This window comes from Candida albicans, chromosome 3 (genome assembly GCF_000182965.3).
Source record: "Candida albicans SC5314 chromosome 3, complete sequence".
NCBI lineage: Eukaryota > Fungi > Ascomycota > Pichiomycetes > Serinales > Debaryomycetaceae > Candida > Candida albicans.
Window position 1 is genome coordinate 208,903 of NC_032091.1, and position 25,695 is coordinate 234,597.

Sequence of the window (25,695 nt, forward strand, 5' to 3'; positions counted from 1 at the left end):
ATAAATAGAACAGAGGGGTTTACAAGATAATAGCAAATAATTATTATTTTCTATGTTTGTGTTTGTGTAGTACTAAGGATGTCCTCTATACGGAGATATTCAAGAGGTGTGGCTACTGATTGGTTAGAGATGATGAGTTTGTGAAAATAAATAGGTGATCAAGATTACCTACATATTTGTGCATGGGTAGAAACTCACCAGATAAAATTAACTCTTGAAACTACACAAAGCAAGATTTCATGCATTACAGTTTCCCTTACTGTTCACTTCCTCTAAACAACTACCACAACTACTACTACCACTACTACAACTAATCAAACAATGTTCAAGAAATTAATTCATAGATAGTAGAGAATATTCTAAATAATTAGTAAATTAGTAGACAAACTTATTCCTTATAATTATGTACAATATTCACATTATACTTTTAGTTGTAATTGTAGTTTGTGTTGTTCTTGTATATTATTTACCATCGTCAATTGTTTGTATTTTTTTTTTGAGTTGACTACCACAAACTTTTTATAAACTAAAGGTTAATTAATACATACATTATCATACCCTACTTACATACTTTACACAATTATATATATATATATATAAGAAAACCCGATTATCGATTTTCAATAATCTTTTTAAAATTTTTTTAATATCTTCTTTCACTTATTAACATTTACTATTACTACTTCTACTTTATACACTTTATACCATTAATATTTCATTATTCAATTCAATATAATTTGCATACTTTTAACTTTTTTTCGTTTCCACTCATACAATTTTCTACCACCACTTGGTACCACTATTATTATTAATCTATGGCGACTACAACTAAAACGAAAAAGAAGAAATTAGTTTATAGACAAGATCCCGATGGGGTATTTCGATTAAAGAAAATAGACGACAACAATTCTATAAAATCAGTTGATTTGGCCAATAAGAAAAAAGAGGTGGATAATTATTTAAATGAATTAATTGATTGTTCTTATAGTATTGTTGATGATATTCCCGATAAGGAAATTGCACGAGAAGAAGAAGAAGAAAAAATTATCCACGAAATCCCAAACCCTCCTTCTACACAACCAGAACCAGAACCAAAACCAACAACAATTAAAAAAGTTAAACCAACTACTGTAAATACTTCTTCGAAAAATCTTACGATCAAGCCAGCATCCACTCCGCCTCAACCTGCTGTTGTTATTACTGAAAAAATAGCGGAGTCTAAAACATCTCCACCTACACCACCTACCACACTTCCAGAAGCACAACCACCACAAGAAGAAAATAAAACCCAGGAGCAAGAAACACCAATAACGAAAATTCCATCCCCTACAGATTTTGTTACACACGAAGAAACTGAAGAGAATATAGTAGAAGAAGTAATCATACCTGCAAAACCATCAATAATGTCTACAATACATGAATTTTTACGTTTTCATATTCCTAGTTTTGTTTTTGGAATAATAGCTACAGTTATAGGAACTCGATATAAAGATGAAATTATTTATGGTGCAATTGGATTGACTGTACTTGCTACTGGTTTAGCAATAGTGGGTGTTTTAGGATTATGTCTTTGTTTACATCTTGGTTTGGTAAAACAATCTGATTTGAAAGTACTTGATCGATATATTGATATTTTAAAATTTAGAGCAACAGAAGAAAGACCCCAAGAAAAGATTGTCATTAATGAAGAAGTTGTGGCTGAACCGGAACCGGAACCAGAACCAGAATCTCAACCAGTGGAAACTTCTGAAGAAGTTGAAATGGAAGAATTAGCTCCAGCTCCAGCACCACAAGCAGAACCTGAACCTGAACAATATGTTGTTCATGACACTGAGGTTATACGTGAAATTCCTATTGAACCACAACCTAAGCTTTATCAGCCAAAACTCAAACGAAACCTGCATTCAAAAACCACTCCTATTCTTGTAAAGGATCCACAAGAAACTGGATATCAACCATTAGAGGAACCACAACCACCTAAACCCAGGAGGAAATCATCAACAATAAGAGTCACTCCATATGTATATGAACCTAGAGAACCTCGAAAATACAGTGTAATACCTACTAGTAACACAATTCCATTACCAGGAGATTCACCAACGAAAACCACTAAACATAAACTTGTCCATCCTAAACCAATGTTACAAAGAATACAAACAGAACCCATTAAAGAAGTTTCAAGAAGAAATTCTAAAAGAAGTACTGGGTCAGCATCACCAACATCAACAAGAAGTGATCCATATTACTTATTACAAAATGCCCCACAACATCATCAACATCAACAACAACATATTTTTAAAGAACGAACTCATGAAATACCACCACAAGTTTTCAAAACTAAAGATTTACCTAATTTACCACATCAAGCTGAAGAATTACCATTTATTAATGAAGTAAGATTAGTTGATGCAGTAAGTGATGATGAATCAGATATGATAATTCCAATGGAAGCTCCTACGAGTCATTATACTGGCGGTGGTGGTCATGGTCATGGTGTTGATAATAATATTTACAGAAATCAAAGTACAAAGAGTAAACAAAGTGTTTTAGGAACCAGAGCAAATTATAGAAGATTTGTATCTAATGTCGATAATGATTATGAGTATTAATTGTTTTAGTAGAGAAGGCGCCGATGGGGGAGGGGAAGAAGGTCCCAATTTTTTGTCCATATATATATTTTTTGTTTATTAATAATAGTATTGGAGATTATCTATTTTATATAGGGTATTTATATAACGTTTATAGTGTTTTTTTTTAAAAAAAAAATGATTAAAAGGGTTCTTTCAAAAGTATTCAGAGATATACCTATAAACAAGAGTATTACAATTATTGTGAAACGTTCCCTCCCTCCCATATTTATATATATATGGTCGTGTGAAATACACAAATGGTTTAACAGAATAATTTTGCGAGGTCGAAAAAAAAAACACCCACCCACCACCAAGAAATTTTGAAAAAAAAACAAAACAAGCCATACCCAATACGTGAATAGTATTGAATAATCAACCCATAGTTCATCAAATGCCGTTGTATAAAGAAGACAATTTTTTAATAATATATCCTGGATCCAAACATACATTATTTTTGTTTGGATTATCCGATACATTATCACCACCCCAATTTAAAATCCCATCAATTGTTTATCAAGATTCCATCACTAAACAATATCAAGCCACTAATAATAGTGAAAATGCTACTGAAGAAATATATCCAATTATTGAATCGAAAATTGTTAATTTAGATGCATTTAATTATTTATTAAAAATTATTTTACAAAGTGTAATTGCTAATCATCCAACTATTACCATTAATCAAATCCCCATGTTATTAATTACTCCTAGTTTAACATGGTCAAGACAATCAATTGAATATATTACTAAATATGTCATTGAAAATTTAGAAATCACCGCATTTAATATTATTGATTTGAGTCTAGCTGCAACTTTTGGAGTTGGTCAACTGACAAATTCTACTGTTGTTTATGTTGATGATGAAAATATTCAAATTGTCCCCGTTGTTGGATATCAAGCGATTAAATTTGCAGGGAAATTAATTAAAAATGAAGGTAGTATAACTATATCTCGAGAATTAAAACAAAATTTACCTAATTTAACATCTCAACAAATTGAAGATTTGAAAAATTCCGATATTTTTGAAGTTGTAATTGATCAACAAGGAATGGTATTAGATTATATCAAAGATATTACAAAAACAAACAATGATGAAGATAATGAATTCGATGTTGCCAAAATCGTCACTGAAAATCAAAATGGTATCCCAGAAGCCATTATAAGTAATACACCTACTGAACAACAACAAAAAGAACAACAAGATTCAAATAAACCAAATAAAGAATTGGAAAAAAATTATTTCATTGATTCTAAAACTCAAGAAAAAATTTGGATCGGTAAAGAAAGATTTTCCGGGACGAATAATCTTGTTAAATTGATCTCATCATCGATATATTCATCATTATTATCAATTCCTGATATCGACAAAAGACAAGATTGTTATGATAATATTATATTAGTTGGATCAATTTTCAAAATTCCAGGATTGAAAGAAGCAGTATTAATTAAATTAAATCAAGATTATTTAGTTAAAGAACCTAATGCTATTGATCAATCAATTAATGATCCTGGTGTCAACACTGCCATTTTGAAATATCAACAAAGCACAACCATAAATGATTATAATGAAGGTGGTAGTGGTGATAATAACAATTCTAATTCTAATTCTAATTCAAATCAAGTTCCTAATTCTATCAAATTGGTGAAATATCCTGATTATTTCCCGGAATGGAAAAAACCAAAGGAAAAAGGTGGATCTTGGCATGATGTTTATTTCTTGGGTGGTCAAATTTATAGTAAACAAATTTATTCTGGTAGTTCTCATCATCATGGTAAAGAATTGTTTGTTGGAAGTGATATGTATGAAGAAAGAGGTCCTCAAAGTATTTGGGATGCCAGCATTTAAAGAAAATTGAGAGAATTTTTTGTGTATTAGTATTAAATAATATGAATCAAATAATAGATATCTACATTTAGATACATTTTGATATAATAGATGGTAAGAGATATAACACTGTATTAAGAATCAATACAGGAGAGAGGTTATAATCAGCATTAAATCTTTTCAGTATACAATCTTACCATTTACAAAAAGCAAATTTGTTTTTTTCCCCTTGTTCAAAAGCTATGTTTCCATAAACACTTTATCATAATAATATTTAATAGCTTGCGTAACTTTATGTTCTTTTCGATATTCTTTCATCCAGTATTTCACATAATCAGCATGATCTTCTTTAAGTACAGTTGCACCATTGATTATTCCTTTCTCTAAATATTGTTTAATATCATAAATAATCTCTCCACCGACAGAAGTGGGATCAAAATCATCAAGCACTCCTGGAATATAAAGATATTCATAATCAGCTCTAATAGCAAAATGATACCGAATCTGATAGAAAAATGCAATGACTCGAATATTAATTTTGTTAACTATTAATAAGAACAAAATCTGATCATACAACAGTGGGATAAACAAATCATCGACTGGAGCCATAATAATAGCCTGAATATATGTTTCAACCAGTAACTTCAAGTAATCATTCCATTGGTTGAGCCTCAAAATTCCATTTTTCTTTTTACCACTCTTTTTTGATTTAAAATTACCTTCAATATTATGCAAATCGTGATAAATCTTAGCTAAAATTTGTTGTTTCAAACTCCCATCAAGTTCTAATTTTTGTACATTGTGCAACATCAACTCTAATTCCTTTTTCTTAAAAATACCGGTTTCCCTCATTTGATTGTAACATTTCAATAAACTTAATTGCAGATGATGTTCATTAGGTATGTCATTCAAGGATTGAGTGAAATAATTTTCTGCTTCCACATATTGGCATCTTAACATACACATATAACCTTTAATTATGGTTATTCTGGTAGCGCTATTGATTGGGATTTTAGAATTTTTACCCAATTCTAAAGTACTATCATTTGCCCTTTTACCAAATAATGAAACACTTCGTAATATTGGTGCTAATCCACTAGTATCTTTTTTGCCATCATTTTCCAAAAATTCAATATACTGGTTAATTACTGGTTCCATTTTTCTAATTCCACAATATGATATTTCTGGACCACATACCAATATAGCTTCCAATAGCAATTTTAAGGGATCAACTTTTAATGGTTTCCTATCTCTTGACCACCGTTCTAACAAAATCTCTGCTGAATGAACTTTAGTAACTATAAGTTGACATTTCCCAGTAAATGTTGCCTCTGGATAAAATCTTTTCAATCTATTAAGTTCAAATATTTGTTCCTCAAATGATTTATACTTTAATGGCCTAAAAAAGGAAGTAGTACTAGTTAATAATCTGCATTCTATTATGTTTTATGTCCTTCTTGTTTTTACTTACTCTTTATCTTTGACATTTTCTAATTTGATCAACAAGGTGTTTTCCAATTCTTCTAAATTTTCTTTTACAATATCAAATTCTTCACCTGATTGTACAACTTGGCGAGACAAATCCAAAATTTCACCTAAATACCCTTGAACTCTTTCTTTATCGTTTAATTCAGCATGTAAAGTTGCCGCAACTATTAAAAAACTGATTCTCTGTTCACCTCTACTGGACATGATTATAGCAACAGCAAGTTCTCTAAATCCACTATCTAATCTACCCAATTTTATCATTGTGGCACCAATAATTAAATTTATTATAGGTGGAAGCATTGAGAATGATGATAGTTGAGGTAATAAAAACAATATTTCATTGTAACTATGATGGTTGAAAAGAGAACATAATTGGAGATAGAGATCTTGAATTCGTTCATTTTCACTGGTTGTAAAACTTAATACTTCAGGAAGGAAATCAGAAAACAAAATTAAGTTGGATTCTTTATTTGATTCATTATTATCAAGTTTCAGAAATAGATTCATTGGAGTTTGACGGTTTGACGGGTTTATTAATTAGAATAGACGTCAAGTGTAAAAATTAATTTTGATCAATTTTTACAACCAAAAAAAAAAAGAGAGCCAGGAGAAATACTTGGCTGCCACAAATATCTGTTGCAAGACAAGTCTAAACCAAATTGAAACAGCTACTAGTTAATAGTCACCTTTTATTGTGCCAACTCAACATAAATTTATCAGCCCTATCATTAGTAGACTGGCAAGCTAACTGTCTGAGATTCAAAGAATAAAAGAAGATAATATATTTGTGGTTGGCTAAAACTATACTAATCAAGTGAAATATCGTATTTCTCATTCATAATACGGTCTACATCATTGACATAGTTCTATTGTCTTGACAACTAATGCATCAAAATGTATGCAACAATAAACAACTTGTTGAAGAAAATGTCTATGTTCAACATCTTGAGTTCAAAGATAATCTGAGAAGCAGGTCATAAGAAACGAGTATCCCAAATTCTTCTAATGTTTTCCTTGCACCACCATCAAGTAGATGGGTCATTATACACGTATCTTTGTTAGAAAGTGGAAAAGTATTTGATTCACGTGACAGATTTTTATAGTTACTGCAAGGAATGCAAAATTTATCACATGCCAAAGAAAATACAATCACCAGAATAGGTACAATGACGTGTGCCTGTGTATACACAATTTGGTTCCTTGATAAACCAATTTCACTATCTCGCACGACCAATGAAACCGAACATTACAAAATGTGGGTGTGCGACCCCGCTTCAACTTCTGGCCCCGTCGTTATCGTCATTGTCATCGTCGGTTTCAGTTTCAGTTTCGGTTTAAACTTTTAAAGTTCTGTGGGGAGGAGGAGGGARAGGAGGAGGGAAGAAGTCTATAAATTTCCTTAGACGTTACAATTCAAGTCGTTGTGTTCTTCCATATCAACCCACAACACAAACAAGATTCTACTTTGATTCCCCGCCACCACAATATTGATACAAACAGTCTTTACTACTTTCCTTTCCTTTCGCCATCAATTGGAGATTTTCAAATTATATAAATTGAATTATAAATTTCTTTAAATTTTCAATTCATAATTAATTTTCTTTTTTACTTTATCTACTACTACTAGTACTTTCCTAATGCCTTCAAATTTATTTTCCAATTATTTTTATAGACAAAGACAACTTCCACAACATCAACAAAATGATATAAATACGTCAATCCTTGAACCAACAACTGCTGGAACTGTCGATGCTAATCCTAATCCAGTGATTTCTAATTTGATCAATCAAGAAAGACCGAAACATAATTATCATAAATCTTCTGATAATTTAGCCATTGGATTATAAAGATTTTCGGGTTGTGGATACAGAATTTGGTTTTGTTTTAGGTGAAGAGATGCTATTTGTTCTATTTTAGCCGGTTTACCATGGTAATGGTTTTAGGGAGTTAGTTACTCGATTCAATGTTGTAACTGGTTTTCACTTTTTTAGTTCTTCTACACTTATTTTTTGGGGGAAATATCAATTTGCTTTGACATTTATAATTACATTTGAGTGTGCTAGGTATTTTCTAGAAATTATTATATATTTCCATATTTCTATCTTTATATATGTATATTTATAGGGATTCTCGGATAAATGTTATATCACTAGCATTCAAATTATTCCATTCTATTTGTTCATATCTTTGTAAATCTCCATTTTTATCTAATATAATTTGTAAAAAAATTTCATCTAATCTTAATTTACATAAATATTTGGCTTTTAAAAATCTCGTAAATTGTTGATTGATTTTCGTTGTTAAACTTGTTGGTGATGCTGATTTTGATTTCTTGGCAATATAATAAAAAATTTGAAGAATTATACTAATTTGATTAATATTACCACCATTCAGATATAATTGATAACATTTTTCATAGAATTCATTATAATCAATATAATTATTGAAATTATAATTGGCTTGGAATAATTTTAAAAAGGTTTGTAAAATCATTAATTTCAATTTCAAATCTCTTGATGATTCTTTGTTTCCCAGTTTGGGTTTATCTAATAATTTCAACCATATATTGAAATCATTGGTTTTGGGTCCATGATTTAATAATTGGGTAAACGAATCATTTATAATTTTAGGATCACCTTTAAAACTTCCAATAGTATGAAGACTACCTTTCCAAAATTCAATTTTTTCATAATCATTATTTAATGAATTATAATATTCAAACCAATCTTGCCAATATTTATTTCCATCAACGGTGGCATCAACCAATAATTGAAATGCAGATAATCTAATCTTATCAATTATTTCACCTGATAATCGAATCAATTTTGATTTTATTGTGTCATTCAGTAAATTGTGCTGTTGTACCAATTCAACCATTGCTAATCGTAGTTTGCTTCCTATGTCACCTTGCACTGTTAATGTATAATCATCAAATAACAGATACATTTGTTCAATTATTGGATAAGTAGTATAATTATCATTAATGTTATATATCAAATTTCGTCTGATTTCAATATCAATATTTGGGTTCTTTATAATATTAACAATAAATTCAACATCTTGAGTTGACCAGTTTTGGAAATTAAAGATAGTAGTGGATAAAGTTACATTATTTTTCATTAACAAGTGCAAAATTGAATTTTTGGGGATGGTATTTTGTGATCGTATAATTTTCCCAATATAACTGTCAAACTTCCCATCATTTAATTTTATAATCTGAAATAAATTCTCCCAATCTAAATCAGTCAATTCAATTTTGTTTAAAAGAAATGTTAAATATCCACTCAATAATTGTGAATTGTCATGATAATTAAAGTTTGAAAATTTCTCTGATAATTCTTGATATGGAACCTTAGGTAGATCATATAAATATTTCAAACGATTCTTATCAATCAAAGTCAATTTTATTTCATCTAGATTGTAATTATATTGAACAACAGATAATAAATTATCCTGTTGAGTTAACAATTTATGTAAATATAAACCAAGTTCATCATTAGAATCCTCATTATCATATATTTCATCTAATAAATTTGGTAATAAAAATTTCAAATCAATTTTATCATACATCAAATCAATCATTTCAAAAGTTATACATTTTTGTTTAAGTCTAAGATCACTGAAACTTTCCATAAAATTGATTATGAATGCACCTAATAATTCTTTGTCCACATAATAATTTTGAAATATTTGTTGTCCATATCGACCAATCAATTCTTGTAATACGGCAATACTGCATTTCTTCAAAAGTAATTCTTGATCAAATATAAGTAATTTAATTAAATCAGTGAAAATCGTTGTTAGTTGATCGGTGGTTTCTAACAATTCATTTTGATATTTTTGATTTTTGATTATAGCCCAAGTTATAAAACATGAAGAATCACGAATACAATTTCCTAAATCTGCCTTTTGACTATGAGTTCTTATTTTTATAAACATTGTCGCATGGACAATATTTAATAACTTGCCAATGTACTGTTTCGACATTGTTTTATTCAAACATAAATACCCCAATGTCAATAAAATAGTATGATTTTTCGAAATACTGACATCATCAGTAATATCTAAATTTGAAAGTATAAATTCTATCAATTGTTGTTGATAATTGATTGCATAATTGGATAATTTGTCAACAATATTACTCAATGCCTTTGCGATACAATAACGTAAATTATAATCCAAATTTCCTGCCTCTAACAATATATCATTTATTAAATTATTAATAATTGATTGGACTTGGGAAAAATCCCCTCGTGAAATATAATTTAAGGCCAATTTACTAAATATTTTAACCAGATACAATACATTCAAATTTGAAGGGTTTAAACTCTTCAGTTGCAATAAATCATTATTTATACATTGATTTATTTTCAATAGTTCATCTTCACCAACAATATTTTGACTTTTCAATAATTTATTCACCGTTAAATAATAACTTAATTTAGAATTTGCATCTAGAATAACCCAATTATTGATATCTATATTTTGGAAAAATTGTTGAAGTAAATGAGAACAATCATTTCTAGTTAATAATTTTGATAATAAAATCAGTGAAGCAATTTGATTTTTACTCCCATTATGATATTTATGTAAATTTTCAATACCTAATTTATAGATTGTTATTGATAAATTTTTATCAATAGAATTCAATGGGAATGGTAACAAACTCAAATTACAAATCCATAATAAAGCAAAAAATGTTATAAACTCATTGGCTTTTGTGGTTGTTGTTACAATTGATAGTATTTTATTGATTAAATATAAATCACTAGGGAAATATAAAATTATATTTTTCATTTGTCGAATTTTGGCCAAATTATAAACAATTTCACCACAATGTGATCGAACTGATAATTGATTCAAATATAAATCACATAATCGAGTAATATAATTTTGCAAATGAGAATCTAATAGTTTTGGATTGGTTTCAAATTCATTTATAATCAAATTGATTTTCGTGGTGGTAATTTGAATAAGTCTTTGTTTGTCTTGGCTAGCAATATCAACTGCTTCAACTAAACTTTCTAACTTTGAAATCAAAGAATCAATATCATTATGAAGTTGTACACTTTTCTTAGTAAGTATTTGTTCGTTTTCAAAATCATCCATTGAACTAATCACGGGACAACGTAAGGTTCGTCAGATTTGAATTCTTTAAAATCCCGGACAACACCCAAAACTGGTTTGCAAAAACACATTTACGGCGCGCGCACGAACAAAAAAAAAAAAAGAGCATACTATCAGAGTCGTGTACATGCATCCAAAATAGAAAACCATCAAATTTCTGTTGCCATTTTTTTTTTTCGAAAGCTCAACGTTAAGGAAGGAAGGAAGGAAGAAAGGAAGAGAAGATTTTCAATCAAAGTAAAGCAACACCTTAACAATACTAACCCTCCATATTACATATACATCTAACAATGTCAACTGTTCCAAAACAATTATATTATCGAATAACACAACTCAGATCATCCATAGGGATGCCACCAAAAACTCGTAATACATTACTTTCGTTAGGTTTGAAAAGAAGATATCAAGTCACTTATGTTAAAGTCGATCAAAGTTCTGCTCATCAATTAGCTATGGTTAAAGAATTAGTTAAAGTTGAATTAAGTGAAGACAAAAAAACTAGACAAGAAATAAATCAAGAAAGAAAATATAAAACTGGATTTGAATTGATTAAAGATGGAATGAAGAAAAGTTATGCTTGAAGAAGAAAGTGTACGATTGTTGAAAGGAATTAATTAAATCAAATCAGAATGGAAAGAGTGTCTTAAAACTAGATTATATCTCTTGTGGTGAAAGTTGTATCTTGTACATATTGTTAGTAACTTAATAGAGGAAGATTTTATTTATACAGTACAAACAACCCCAAAAAGTGATTTGTAACATTGTCGTTTTAGCTTAAGATGCCAGTAAATGAATAGTGTAATGTTGTTGATTAACTATGAGCTTTTTGTTCCTAAGGTGTTCGAATTTATAAGAATTGGTGTACTTCTAGGTATCTCAATGTCCATTACTTCAAGTACTCTATCATGTTGGAGAAACACGTACTTTCTCTTGTAATTGATCTGAAATGTTATTCAATGGGCTTTGGCCAACATCTATGGCTTGATGAAAATAACAACGGATATATCGAAAATCAGCTTAGAAACCAAATTTCCATTATCAAGAACTTGATCCAATACAATTACAATTAGAAGATGATTTGATGCTGCTTAGTTGATGAAGTATATTTGCAATGGCTCCTATTAGAAATAGAGTATACCGTAGTGAAAGATTGGTTGATATGGGCTTTGATTCAGTTTGTCTATACAACTCGCAACCAGCCAATTACCATCAATTCATCAACACTTTCAAAAAAAAAATAAAGAGAAATCCACTTTTTCAATTAAAAAGCTATTGATCATTCCATAAGTTAGCCTCATAAAAACATTTCAAAAATAATCAAGGAGGGACAATATACCTAGTTTGTTGTAATAATAAACTATGGTAAAGGTTTTTTGCAATCGTCAATGATATGATTGGATAAAATCTTGTTGAATCCTGCATATAGTATGGGGGGAGAAAAACCACCCCATCCTGAAAAAAAAAAAAAGAACTGAAGAATTCAACCAAACAAAACATCCAACAATTGCAAATTGAACATTGTTAATTATTATAGTTAAAGTACCAACAACTAGAACAGCAAAGATAACCAACACGTTCCTAAGTGTAATCATAATTATTCATAAAAAAGATTTTACTTCATTAGTCCACTCTCCATTTTTTGCCGAAAATTAAAATATTAACTATTCATTTAAAATACCACTACAAACTTATAGCATTTTTTTTTCTAATTTTTCCATATTCCATATTCCCATTTGCATAAACACATATAATTCATCAATGTTTCAATATATAAAAGCTACTCAAAGAAATAGATTAACTAATTCATTATTCAGTTCTACATTTGCTATATGTGTACTTTTAGTAGGGGCTAATTCAGCAATTCCTTGTCCTGTGGATAGTAATTATAGTAATGATTCGAATGAGAAATTACAACAGCAACATAAAAAATTCATACAACAAAAACAAAATATACACCAGAGTAATAAGGAGAACGAAATATAGTTTGAGTTAAGAGGTTCTATATGATATGATATTAATGACGAGAAGTAAGGAAGTCACCTAATTTTGTGGTTGATATTTTTTGGATGGCTCGGGGTTTGAATCTGATCTTTTTCAATGATAGAAGTGGTGATAACGGACTATGATTTTTTAACAGAATACAATGGTATCATTATTTAGGATATGTACATATCATATCATTATTTAGGATATATACATATCAAATCAATCTTTAGGATATACTTGTGCCAAATGATCAACTGTACTTGCTTGTTGTAATCAACTAGCACGTTTGTAAGAAAAGAAGACAATAGACGCAGTCTCGGTCCAGTCACGTGATTCTCCACTACCACCAATAATAATAAGCAACAAATATTAATTATATTCTAACAACAACAACAACAACAACTCTGTCCACTGATAACTAATATACTATTGTTAGTAATAGAATTGAGGTAATAACTTAGTCTTGCTTGCTTAGTGGTTATTTTTATTCCGAGATTTGCTTATGGAATAGTTGTAGTTTGTTCCACTTGAAATGATTGGTTAAATTACATACACGATAGAAACAATCAAACCAGCGCCTGAATCCTCATTACGAAGATCCAATCGTTTTCTAGTCTTGTTTCATATATATAATTTACTAGTTATATATGATCAAATCAAAGTGTACTTCTAGTTAAACAGTTTTCTTAATGGATGGTAAATCTTTTTTGCAATTACATATCCCAAATTGGTGAAAAAGTAAACAATCCCAAAATGTAATAAGGAGAAGAGAAGCACCAGAGCACACAATACAATACTATACTGCATCATATATATATATATATATATGACTAAATCCCCTGAATTATTTACCTTATAAAACCACAACACAACACAACACAGCACAGCACTTCCTTTTTTTGCTTGTTTCTTTAATTACCATTCATCCATGAATTCAATAGATTATTCATATCCTCAAAAATTTGTACCTACAACAGTTAATTTAGATTTACATATCAATATTCTTAAGGATACCACCACATTTGAAATAATACAACAACCAATTTATAAACAATTCACGAACAAAACTTTCCAAGATCCATTAAATGATATATTGAAAATTCTGAGACAAAAAATCAATAACTATCAATTAAGTCTTCCAGAAGAAGAAGAAGAAGAAGAACATCTGGAATCAGAATTAGAAAGTGATAAAGAAAATGATATTGTGGGAGTTTCAAAAACTGTTAATCTTAATCAATCAACACCAATAAAGAAGCTTCCACCAACTATACCTTCGGCTGCTCCTGCTCCAATTCCATTGAGAAATAAAAAACTGGATAATTTGGCTTGTCATGCTGATAATATATTAAGAATGGCCATTGATTCAACTATTATAAGTTCTAATTCCTTCACCATAAATTCATTTGAAGAAGATGACGACGACGAAGAGGGGGAGGGAGTGGATGATCATGATCATGATCATGATTTTTTACAGGAAAATTCTTTAATTCAATTATTAAAATATAAGAATTCGAAAAGAGAGTTAAGATTTAAACCTCCAGTTATTAAATTTGATATTAATGCAGATGATATTAATTCTGTATTATAAATAAATAAATAAATAAATAAATAAATAACTATACCTATATCTATATTTATATCTATATCTATATATACCAATAAGATGTTTATTGAAATATTTTCATTAAAGTTTCTGAATCTCTTGAATCATATTTTTCCAAATATTGACGTTTTATAGGATTATCAATAGGTTTTAATTGAATATCTTTTAATTTTGATAATAATATTTCAATATTTTCATTTGAATTTTGCCAATTGATTATATTATCTAATAAAGTTTTCACATTTATATCATATTGACCACCATAATCTAAAACTCCTTTAATTTCACTTGATAATTTAGAATATTGTTTAAAATATTCTATAATATAAAATAAAACATCATGAAAGTAACCGTTACTATCACCATTCATACAAGTCATTATCAATTGTGAATACATCATAGGAGTTATTTCTATATCATTTTGTCTTGTTTTCAAATAATTATAATATATTTTACCACATTTTTTCGAAGTTGAATCAGATAATGATTTAAGGATTAATTTCCAAGATATAGAATCTAAATAATTATTAGTGATAATAATTGATGAACCTTTTAAATAATGTAAATTTTTCAATAAAGAAACTATTCCACTATGATTCAAAAAAATCATAATATGATTTAATAAACAATTAATGAAAATGGTTTTAGTTTTTAATTTATGATTATTTTCATCCATATAATTCATATGAATATTGATGAATTCATGTAAATTTGATAAATTGGCTAATATGATACCATATTCTGAATTATGTAAATTTTTATTCCCTTGCAATAATGGTAATTCCTTTTTATCTTCTTCTTCTTCTTCTTCTTCTTCTTGGTGTTGTTGTTGTGAGTCTGATTTGTTTTCATTGAATGACGTTATGGTCCAATTCTTGAATTTATAATTCATACATTCAAAAAAATCAATACTTGAAAGATCTTTTTGATTATCTAACATAACATCAATCAATGACAATATTTCCTTCACACTATTATCAGGAATATTGAATGACGATGACTTGATGTTATTTGGCTTGTAATAACAATAACTTTCAATAATTTTAATACAAAGTTCTTTACTCAATCCATGATCCATATTTGATAATGATTTATATATGAAATGACTAGTTATTAATTCTTCTGTTCTTTTAATATCACCATTCATAGATATAGTATGTAAAATTTGGAAAATTAAAGAATCTCCAAATGATTGTAAGTCAATATTCGAGTTTTGGGACACCAATTTAGTATTTAAAATTATATCATCAAGAGTGATTTTCCCTTGATGAAAATCTTTCATTATATAATTATCATAAACTAATGTAACAAGTTGATAATTATTATTTTCTAATCCTAATTGTAATAATAAATTCCATAATTCATTATCGATAACCACTTTATGAATTAAAAATCTTGATATTAGGAAATTTAATGAATCAAAATTTTTCATTTCAATCATATATAAAATCATCAGTCGAGGTATATTTTCCAATATTTTTATTTCCTCCATATCTTGATCAAATTGAAAAGTTTTCAATTTATTAATTAATGTAGTTATACATAATTGATTTTGATTTGTATTAAATAAATTTTCCAAATATGTTATGAAATAAATATTATAAATTAATCGATTACCATATTGGATCCAAATCAAATTTAATGGGAGTATATTCAATGCCAGATGATTAAATCGATATAAATATAAATATAATGTTAATAAATTTGAAACATAATTGATATTCTTGGTAGTGGTGACTTCATGTTGTCGTCGTATTAAAGATTCAAAAATCCCATTTAATGCATTAAAACTAGGTAATTTATTATTAAATTTATTATTAAATTTGATCCATTTGGTTATTAGTTGGAGAATTGAATTTTGAGAATTAAGGTATTGATGGTTAATTGTAGAAATGTATTTAGTTAAACTATTATAATCATTACATTTGGAAATATTCAATAGTATTTGATCTAGACTAATATTAGTCAATTGTTTAGATGATATATGGTTGTTCGATAATGAGTTTTTACCATGTGTAGAGTTGAATTTTGGGTATTTTGATAGACTTGAAGGTTTAGAATTGGTAATTGATCGATATTGATGATGATGATTATTATTATTATGATTTAGCATTGTTGAATTGTGCTGTAGTCGTAAAAACTGGCCCCTATATTTATATGATTGGTTTAATTTCCTTATAGTGTTCTTCACCGTTATTACAACATTTCTAAACATAGTTGAAGTTGACTAGTTTCTTCGGGATTGCACTGCTAAGTGGGGGGGAGGGGGTAGTAATAGATGATTCAAATTATGCAATGTTATGGGAGAGCATTGAAAAAAAAAAAAAAATTTAATTCAACTCCAAAGAACATTTTTTTTTAGGGGCGGGAGGGAACTCAAATATCAAAGTCATCTTTCTCCATTGCTTAACCAGTAAACCCCCCCCCCCACCTTCAACAACCCACTTTGTCAATGAATAAATATATATCAATAACTAGAAGTCTAGCAACTGCTGCTAAAAAATCAACCACCACCACCACCACCACCACTACTACTACTACTACTACTCCTATCAACAATTCTCAACCACAATTTAAAGTTTTCGATAAATCAACGAAATTTTTACAACGATCAAAACATGCCAAATTAACTCCTGAATTATCACGTAAAAAAGATTATCTTCGTGATGAAATAGCCATTAAAACTATTGAAAGATTAGCATTTATAACTAGACCAATGGATAATTTATTAGATTTTGGTAGTAATGCCGGGAATTTTTTAAATCAATTAATTAAAGATTCAAAAATTCCATCACCACCACTAGATGGTAAGAATGATGATATGGAAGTGAAATTAATTGAACAATTGAATAAAGATAAACAAATTGTTCGTGATAAAATTAAAAATTTAATCATGTTTGATACTTCTAAAGATTTATTATATCGTGATGTCAATGAAACTGATCAAAATGGAAATTTTCCTGGCAAAATCACTCGATGTGTTGGTAATGATGAAGAAACATTTAATCATGAAATATTCAAAACTGATAATCAATATGATGCCGTTATATCTAATTTAAGTTTACATTGGATTAATGATTTACCTAAAGTCTTAACCAATATTCATCGAATTTTGAAAAAAGATGGATTTTTCATGGCAACTTTATTTGGTGGTGATACATTATATGAATTAAGAACTTCATTACAATTGGCAGAATTAGAACGTAAAGGTGGTATATCACCAAGAGTTAGTCCTTTAATTCATTTAAATGATATAGGGTCCTTATTAACTAAAGCAGGATTTTCTATGTTAACGATTGATTCTGAAGATATTATAGTTAATGGATATCCTAATATTATTAATGTTTGTGAAGATTTACAAATTATGGGTGAAAATAATGGATTAATAAGTCGAAATTATTTAGATAGAGATGTTTTAATTGCTGCTGATCAAATTTATAAAAGTCTTCATGGTGATGAACATGGATTACCTGCTACTTTTTCAGTAATTTTTTTCATTGGTTGGAAGAATTAATGAAAGAACAATAACACAACACTTTTCCTTTTGTTTTAGTTGATAGACTTTTGTAGCTAGTAACAACTCACAAGAAACAAGATAATATATATTCCTTACCTACCCACCTACCAACCAACCAACATAACAATAATATAGAGTTAAAATAAACAAAAAAAGACCTATTTATATATATATATATATATATATAAATAAAAGAAAACCATAAAAATAGCAAAAAATAAACTAATCATTCAATGATCAAATAATAAAAAAGCGAAATAAAAAAAAATCAAAAGTAGTAGTGGTAGTAGTAGTAGTAGAAAGACCAAATAAAAATAAACTTCCCTAAATTATTGATTATTAGTACTGACAGCTGATAAAACTTCAAAATCAGATACTGGATCTTCTTCTTCTGCACCACTAATAATATCATAATCTTCATCAGTACTGGCCTCAGAATCGACATCGGCATTGGCATCGGCATTCACTGAAACCTCCTTATCTTTAACAATTTGTTCATTTGTCACATCACTATTAGCATCAAAATAACGTGAAGTAGCAATAAAACTTTCTTTTGGAAGTGATGGCAAAACAATTGAATGAATTGAACCTGAAGAAAATTCACCAGATGTACCACCCATTACTTCTTTATTATTATCATTATCGTTGTCATCAATAATCGATTCTGTACCAGAAGAAGAAGAAGAAGAAGTGGCACTAGTTTCTCTTTCATCAATCTCCATAGGACAATTCTCTTCAAATACTAAATTACCTGACATATCATCTTTATTCATATCACAACTAGCAATATTGTAATCATTTTGCAAAATGAATTTAAATGGATACTTTGTATGAGTGTTGATTAAAGTGAAATTAAATTTAGCAGTTTTCCCCGGCATAATACTATGTTTTTTATGTATAGTAATTGATGAAACTGGTTTATCAAAACAATTGATAATTTCAAGTTTTAAATTATTACAATCAATTGCCTTATGAGATTTATTAGTAATGATGGCTTGAGCTAGAGTATTTGATTTAGGAACTAAAGTGACTTGGACTTCATCATTTGGTTGTAAAACTAATGAGTCCTCTTCTTGTAAAGTTGAACCACTAACAACCAAAGTAGTGGTTATTTTGGATTCAGCAATTATTTGTAATTTTAACATTGAATCAGTATTAAATTTATAATCACCCAATAATACTGCATTAGGTGATGTAATTCTCAACTGTACGTTATTATTGGCATCAGTCTTTTTGAATTCTTCAGGGAGTTTACCTAAATGATAATATTTGACTCTCCCTGGTTTAATGTCACTAGCATTTTTAACTTTGACCGGGATAGTTTGTTCTTGATTGAAAAATTCAAATAATAATTCACCACCTTGAATTGTTTCATTGGTATTGTTAATCAATTGTAAAGAAACAATTTGAGAAACATTACCACCGAAATTTTTAGGTCTAGCAATAACATCTCCTTCAATGTTAAGTACACCAGTTTCAGTTTCAGACTCAGATTCTTGTGGTGGTGGTGGTGCTGCTGATGATGATTCTGATGATGTCATCTCTTTCAGTTTATTATCACCAGCAGTAGATTGATTAAATGAAGCAATTAATTCTTCTTCGTTAAACTCATTGTTGGCGTATTCAAGAGCACTCATTAAAATAAGATATTTAACTTCTTCATCCTCTTCTTCAAAATCCATCATGGCACATAATTTTTCATAACGTTCCGAATTGGAAATGTAATGTTCAACATCTTTGATAAATCCTTCAAAACCTTTCAGTTTTAATAATTCTTCCAATTTACGTTTAGTATCAGCATTACAATTCTTTAATGGGATATCATAGACAATATCATTTGCTGTCCATTGTTGATGGTGGTGGGGGGGGTGGTCGCGACCACCACCAATACCACCAATACCACCAGTACTAGCAAATCCACAATTGCTGCTAGCTCTACTAAAGTGGTTGGTATAACCAAAACCAAAACCTCTGGTACTGGTCATGGTTGGATAAGTAATCTTAGCCATTGGATGTAAATATGAATGTGGTCCAAATTGAAGTTTTTCAATGTGTTGTTTAGCTTCACATTTTGAACATAAATCAAAATTTGAACAAACAAGACAATTATATCTAATACCTTTAAGAGGGACAAAATCATAAGGATGACAGACATCACAACAAATATTAGGATGAATTGGAGATGAATCAGTTTCAACTTCAGGTTCAACTTCAGGTTCAACTTCAGGTTCAACTTCAGGTTCAACCTTTGATTCAGTTTTAATCTCAGTTTTAGTTTCAGCTTTAGGTTCTTCAACAAAAGGTTCAGCTGGAGTTGAAATAGGGGCTGGAGGTGATTCTTTAGTATTGGAGGTAGTAGCTGTTGTTGTTGTTGTTGTTGTTGTTGTTGAAGCCATTTCCTTTTTCAATCCATTTGAGAATTCATTAAAGATTTCTTTAAAATGATCATATGCAGCATCAATCAAAGCATCACGTAAATTACCAAAATCAATCGATGGTGGTTTGCCTGATTTGTATGTGGTACCAGTATAATTATAACCATATTGTTGGTTGTTGTTGATGTTGTTGTTGTTGTTGTTGATGTTGTTGTCGTTGTTTTTGTTGTCCTGGTTAGTATTATTCACTTTAGGAGGTGTTGATGTATCAATAACATTTAATTTGACATGATTCTTAACTTTCAAGCTTCTGGCAAGGGATTTAAAATCGTCTTGAGTAATTAATGAAACAAAATCTTTATTTCTTTTCGATTTACGAGTATAAACAAGATAATTATCATTATTAGATAAATAACCAGGTAATTGTTTATTTAAGAATTCAGTTAAAGCTGGTTTCGATTTGATTTTAGTGAATAATTCTCTTTTAACACAAATGGTTTTTTCAATAGAAGTGATAGGTGTGGTGGTGGTGGAATCAGGAGGAGGGGTATGGGTTCTAGTGATAGAGAGTTTAATAATAACTTCACGATTATGATTTTGAGAAGGCATGATTGTGAAGATAAGAAAGGAAGAATAAAGGAAGAAGAAAAGTAAGGAAAAGTAAAGGAATTAATTTCAGTGGCAAAGTTAAAGAATAGAAGAAAAAAAAGGGGGGGGGAAGGGGAGGGAGAGAGGTTATAATACTAATTACTATTAATCGTTTTACTTGTTGTGGTGGTGGGAATGTTGAGTGAGAGTTTAATGAAATATAATAATTTCACCAGATTAAATCAATCATGAGGGGGGGGGGGAGCTTATACTTCATTTCTATATATATATATATATATATCAAACTATTATAAGTTCAAACTGTAATGATTTATTAATAATCATCTGTTATACATTATGTATAACTTGTTTAAGATTGTTGGTGGTGGTGGTGGTGGTGGTGGTTATCTGAATTGCTTGTCGTTTAATTTTATCTCTCCACATTAATTCTTTTTTTTTTTCAGTCACAGTTTCATATTATCGTAGTTGTTTGGTAATTATTGCTCTTTCTCTTACACACAACATATATATATATATATATATATATCCATTATTAACCAATTTTCTTTAATCTTACCACTTGTATTTATTAGAATACTTGGTTGAACTTATTAATATTGTAGAACTGTGGCAGTGTTGATGTAGTAAAAGGATTTTATACATAGCTGTTTTCTTTCTTGTTCTCTCCGCCCTCTCCGCCCTCTCCGCCCCCCCTGAAATGGTATACTCTCATTACACAAAACTGTTATTGTCTAAGTTAAGTTAAGTAAAGTAAAGTAAAGTTTTACAGATTGTAATAATCTAAGCACAGAATTATATTAATGGATTGATAATATTGTTCAAAACACAGTTTAGAAGTTGTTATAGTAGAGTAGAAGTTTTCAAATATTTGAAGATGGTAGAGTAGTAGTAGTAGTAGTAGTTGTATGGGTTCCTTTTCCATTTCCATTTTTTTGGTATAAATTTCAACATTAAAAATTTCTTCTTCATCATAAAAATTTTTTATATCCATCTGTATTCTTGTTTTAAAAATTTAGACACCACAAAATAAACAAATATATTTCCATCTTTAATATACTTTTTGATTGAATTGAAATTTATATAGTTAATTCAAATTGACGTTGATTAAATTAATTATTAATACCTTTCGTGTCTCAACCAATACACACACACAATTTAGAAATATCAAACACTTTCCCGGGAAAAAGAAAAAAAAAAAGACAGACAAAGAGGCACACCAACAACTTTTCAACGGTTAACAGACTTTATATATATATATATATATATATCAATTGTAAATATGATGAAACTTTTATCAATAATAACAACAGTGTTATATTTCTTCACATTCTTGGTATCATCATATACAACATCAAATATCATTCAAGCAAATGATAATAATTTACAATCACTTATAAAAACTCGAGGGAAATTTTCATTTGTTGATTTTTATGCTGATTGGTGTCGTCATTGTAAAAAAATTTCACCCATTATAGATGAATTAAGTGAATTATTTATTGATTATCCTGAGATTCAAATAATTAAAATTAATGGTGATAAAGATGGGAAAAAAATGAGTAAAAAATATGTTGATATTGGATATCCGACATTATTATTTTTTTATGATGATGGGAGGAAAATTGAATTTGATGGAATTAGAGATTTGACTAGTTTAAGTAATTTTATTCAACAATTAAGTGGGATTAGATTAAATGAAAGTAAATCAACTGATAACAATGAGGAGGAGGAGGAGGAGAAGAAAAAGAAGAAAGAAAGTAGTAGTAGTGGTAGTAGTAGTAATGTAAACGATGCAGATGAGGAAACGAACAAATTGATTGAATTGACTCCGGAAAATTTTGATGAAAAAGTATCACAATCACCAATATCTATTGTATCATTTGGAGCATCATGGTGTAAATATTGTCAAGAATTAGATACAGCATTAGATAAATTAGCCAATGAAGTATATATACGTGATAGTAACAACAACAACAACAACAACAAAAAAAAATTATGATTGGTCATATAATTATTGATCAATATCAAAATAATTCAATTGATGAACGTTATAATATTCAAGATTTACCAACGGTGTTATTTTTCCAGAATGGTGATTTACAATCACCATTAGTTTATAAGGGGAAAAAAAATTTCCATAATCTTTTGAATGATATTAATAAATTCACGGGATTAAATCGAGATGCTCAAGGAAATTTAAATAATGAAGCTGGAATTATTAATGAAATCAGTCAATTGATTAAAAATTATTATAATAGTGGTGATAATGAATTGGAAATATTTGATGAATTAGAAAAAGTTAAAACTAGTACTAGTATTAGTACTAGTGGTGGTGGTGGTAATGATGATAGTGATGATAATGATGATGTTATTGGTTATTATGAAAAATTAATTAATGCTAAAGAATATATTCCAATTGAATTATCAAGAATTAATAATATATTACAAAATGATATTGATAAATTAAATGGAATCACTATAGATTCTTTAACTAAAAGAGCAAACATTCTTAGACTGTTATTATAGAAAGAAAGAAAGAAAGAAAGAAAGAAAACAAACAATATATATATATATATATATATACAATATTCTAGTTGTATATTCTACCATTCTATGGGATCAAATTTTTGTAATAATCTAACTTTATTAGGCCAAACTTTCCCATCACCAAGAATACATTCATCAACAATTGGTTTAATATTATTTGGTTTACAAAGACCTAACCAAATATTTTTCCCCAGTTTTTTTAAATAAATAATCACATTAGCAGCGTATTTATGACCACCTATATGATTAATAAATTCTGTTTGAATTCCATTTGGTCGATAATCACCAAAATTTCTTATTAAATCCAATTCTTGTAAATAATTATCAATTTCTCGTTTCATTATTGGAGCAGTTATACCACATCGTTTATCTCTTGTTGTATGAGAACAAAAAAATACAAAACTTTGATTTAAATTTGGTGATATTTTAGGTAATTTGGTAATGATTTCATCAATAATAATAGTAGAATCATTATTATTAGTAGAATTGATTAATAATGATTCTAATTCATTTAAATAGGTATCAACTTCATCAATAGTGATCCCCTTGATATTTAAAAAATAAGGTAGAATTAATAAATCACCTTGTTTTTCTAATTTATAATTTTCATTAATATATAATTCATCTGAACTCATTGATGATACATTAACTTTTATAGTCCCCAATGGTGAATTTGTATTATTTTCAGCCCATTTACCAATTTTATATTTTAAAGTATCCTTTTTTTTACCATCTTCATTAATGGCATCATGAGACCAATCTTTTTTACCCGTAGCTATAATAATATGCATTCCATAAGGTTTAGTAGTATTCCAAAGTGATGTACCTTCACTTTCACCTTCAAATTTTAAATGTTTAGGGAATTTACTAGTACATGATTCACAAATTTCTGAACATTGACTGATTTCAAATCCTTTTTGTTGAATTTCTTTATCAAGATTATTTGTAGTAGTTCCCTTAAATAGATTTTTAACAATATTCATAATGAGAAGGAATGGTTGTAATAATGAAGAAGAAGAAGATGAAGAGAAGAAAAGAAAAGGATTATTTTTCTACCCGTTAAACTTTTGCTTATTTTTTTTTTTTTTTTTGAAAAAAACTGATGAAGAATCTGTTTGTGATTTATTTAATTTGTAATCTTAGTCAAGTTGATAAGGAATTGCTATTGTTATTGGAATTGTTTTTCATTTACGCCTTCTTCTTCTTCTTCTTCTTTACTCCGATGACTTTTATAAATTTTCATAGTAAAATTTTTCTTTTTTTTTTCTTTTTTTCTCGGAAATGGTAGTGCCACAATATATGGAAATAATCGGATCGTTATCCGAAATAATTAAATTAGTAGTAGTCATCACGTGACAACAGTATTATTTTGCATGAAATAGGGGTCGAATGAATGAATAAATGATAGTAGTAGAAGTCATAAGTGTACTCCCTCTTTTGCCCCTTCTCATTACCAACCAATATAGTTATGATATTATTGATTCTATTTTTTTTATTTTTTTATTCTTTTTTTTTTTTTTTTTTTTTGCAACCAATAGTTCATTCATTCATTCATTCATGAAATTAAAGTTTATATTTATTGTAATTCTAATTCTAATTCTAATCTGATCAAGTTAATAAAAGTGTTAAGGGAACGAAATAGGTAGGTAGGTAAGTAGGTAGGTTATTAACAAATGTGTTGAATAAAACAAGTACGAGAGTTTTTAATTTATTATTTAGTATTGTCAATACAACAATAACTATACAACAATCAGCACCCAACCTAAATTACTGCTACCTTTTTTTTTATTGTTTAAATATATTACCTACGAACAGTACACCCATGCATATCTTATTTGTGTGATACCCAGCATTTTGTCCATTGGTAACAGAGGTGTTGTTGTTGTTGTCCAAATGGAATTCCAGTTGATTATGTAATAAACAGTAGATTTAAGAATTTTATACGGTTTAGGAGATAACTAAAAAAAAAATAAAAACAAAATTAATTTTAC

The 25,695-nt window shown here is 28.6% G+C and overlaps 14 protein-coding genes across 14 annotated transcripts; 8 read left to right on the plus strand and 6 right to left on the minus strand. All coding sequences in view use genetic code 12, as the record gives it.

Annotated features, from left to right (window-relative positions):
- Positions 1–815: 815 nt before the first annotated feature.
- CAALFM_C301020WA (uncharacterized protein) lies at positions 816–2,609 on the plus strand (the record flags this gene model as incomplete). Its single annotated transcript, XM_713431.1, has 1 exon — positions 816–2,609. The coding sequence occupies one exon, from the start codon at positions 816–818 to the stop codon at positions 2,607–2,609; it is 1,794 nt and encodes a 597-aa protein (XP_718524.1).
- Positions 2,610–3,021: 412 nt separating this feature from the next.
- ARP9 (Arp9p) lies at positions 3,022–4,476 on the plus strand (the record flags this gene model as incomplete). The annotated part of the gene is made up of 1 exon (XM_713432.2): positions 3,022–4,476. The coding sequence occupies one exon, from the start codon at positions 3,022–3,024 to the stop codon at positions 4,474–4,476; it is 1,455 nt and encodes a 484-aa protein (XP_718525.1).
- Positions 4,477–4,695: 219 nt separating this feature from the next.
- On the minus strand, positions 4,696–6,450 carry PRM9 (Prm9p; the record flags this gene model as incomplete). Its single annotated transcript, XM_019475280.1, has 2 exons — positions 4,696–5,854; positions 5,927–6,450. 2 exons carry the CDS (start codon positions 6,448–6,450, stop codon positions 4,696–4,698), a joined length of 1,683 nt encoding a protein of 560 aa, XP_019330825.1.
- CAALFM_C301050CA (uncharacterized protein) lies at positions 5,923–6,450 on the minus strand (the record flags this gene model as incomplete). The annotated part of the gene is made up of 1 exon (XM_713434.2): positions 5,923–6,450. One exon carries the CDS (start codon positions 6,448–6,450, stop codon positions 5,923–5,925), a length of 528 nt encoding a protein of 175 aa, XP_718527.2.
- Positions 6,451–7,580: 1,130 nt separating this feature from the next.
- CAALFM_C301060WA (uncharacterized protein) lies at positions 7,581–7,790 on the plus strand (the record flags this gene model as incomplete). The annotated part of the gene is made up of 1 exon (XM_019475281.1): positions 7,581–7,790. The coding sequence occupies one exon, from the start codon at positions 7,581–7,583 to the stop codon at positions 7,788–7,790; it is 210 nt and encodes a 69-aa protein (XP_019330826.1).
- Positions 7,791–8,061: 271 nt separating this feature from the next.
- CAALFM_C301070CA (uncharacterized protein) lies at positions 8,062–11,052 on the minus strand (the record flags this gene model as incomplete). The annotated part of the gene is made up of 1 exon (XM_713435.2): positions 8,062–11,052. The coding sequence occupies one exon, from the start codon at positions 11,050–11,052 to the stop codon at positions 8,062–8,064; it is 2,991 nt and encodes a 996-aa protein (XP_718528.2).
- Positions 11,053–11,360: 308 nt separating this feature from the next.
- On the plus strand, positions 11,361–11,651 carry MRPL33 (mitochondrial 54S ribosomal protein uL30m; the record flags this gene model as incomplete). Its single annotated transcript, XM_019475282.1, has 1 exon — positions 11,361–11,651. One exon carries the CDS (start codon positions 11,361–11,363, stop codon positions 11,649–11,651), a length of 291 nt encoding a protein of 96 aa, XP_019330827.1.
- Positions 11,652–12,828: 1,177 nt separating this feature from the next.
- Positions 12,829–13,053, plus strand: CAALFM_C301090WA (uncharacterized protein; the record flags this gene model as incomplete). Its single annotated transcript, XM_019475283.1, has 1 exon — positions 12,829–13,053. The coding sequence occupies one exon, from the start codon at positions 12,829–12,831 to the stop codon at positions 13,051–13,053; it is 225 nt and encodes a 74-aa protein (XP_019330828.1).
- A 931-nt stretch (positions 13,054–13,984) lies between these two features.
- CAALFM_C301100WA (uncharacterized protein) lies at positions 13,985–14,644 on the plus strand (the record flags this gene model as incomplete). Its single annotated transcript, XM_713437.1, has 1 exon — positions 13,985–14,644. One exon carries the CDS (start codon positions 13,985–13,987, stop codon positions 14,642–14,644), a length of 660 nt encoding a protein of 219 aa, XP_718530.1.
- A 79-nt stretch (positions 14,645–14,723) lies between these two features.
- Positions 14,724–16,874, minus strand: CAALFM_C301110CA (uncharacterized protein; the record flags this gene model as incomplete). The annotated part of the gene is made up of 1 exon (XM_713438.2): positions 14,724–16,874. One exon carries the CDS (start codon positions 16,872–16,874, stop codon positions 14,724–14,726), a length of 2,151 nt encoding a protein of 716 aa, XP_718531.2.
- A 237-nt stretch (positions 16,875–17,111) lies between these two features.
- CAALFM_C301120WA (uncharacterized protein) lies at positions 17,112–18,173 on the plus strand (the record flags this gene model as incomplete). Its single annotated transcript, XM_713439.1, has 1 exon — positions 17,112–18,173. One exon carries the CDS (start codon positions 17,112–17,114, stop codon positions 18,171–18,173), a length of 1,062 nt encoding a protein of 353 aa, XP_718532.1.
- Positions 18,174–18,505: 332 nt separating this feature from the next.
- Positions 18,506–21,160, minus strand: CAALFM_C301130CA (uncharacterized protein; the record flags this gene model as incomplete). Its single annotated transcript, XM_713440.2, has 1 exon — positions 18,506–21,160. One exon carries the CDS (start codon positions 21,158–21,160, stop codon positions 18,506–18,508), a length of 2,655 nt encoding a protein of 884 aa, XP_718533.2.
- Positions 21,161–22,439: 1,279 nt separating this feature from the next.
- Positions 22,440–23,156, plus strand: CAALFM_C301140WA (uncharacterized protein; the record flags this gene model as incomplete). The annotated part of the gene is made up of 1 exon (XM_713441.2): positions 22,440–23,156. One exon carries the CDS (start codon positions 22,440–22,442, stop codon positions 23,154–23,156), a length of 717 nt encoding a protein of 238 aa, XP_718534.2.
- Positions 23,157–23,760: 604 nt separating this feature from the next.
- Positions 23,761–24,687, minus strand: CAALFM_C301150CA (uncharacterized protein; the record flags this gene model as incomplete). The annotated part of the gene is made up of 1 exon (XM_704908.2): positions 23,761–24,687. One exon carries the CDS (start codon positions 24,685–24,687, stop codon positions 23,761–23,763), a length of 927 nt encoding a protein of 308 aa, XP_710000.1.
- Between the last annotated feature and the right edge of the window lie 1,008 nt (positions 24,688–25,695).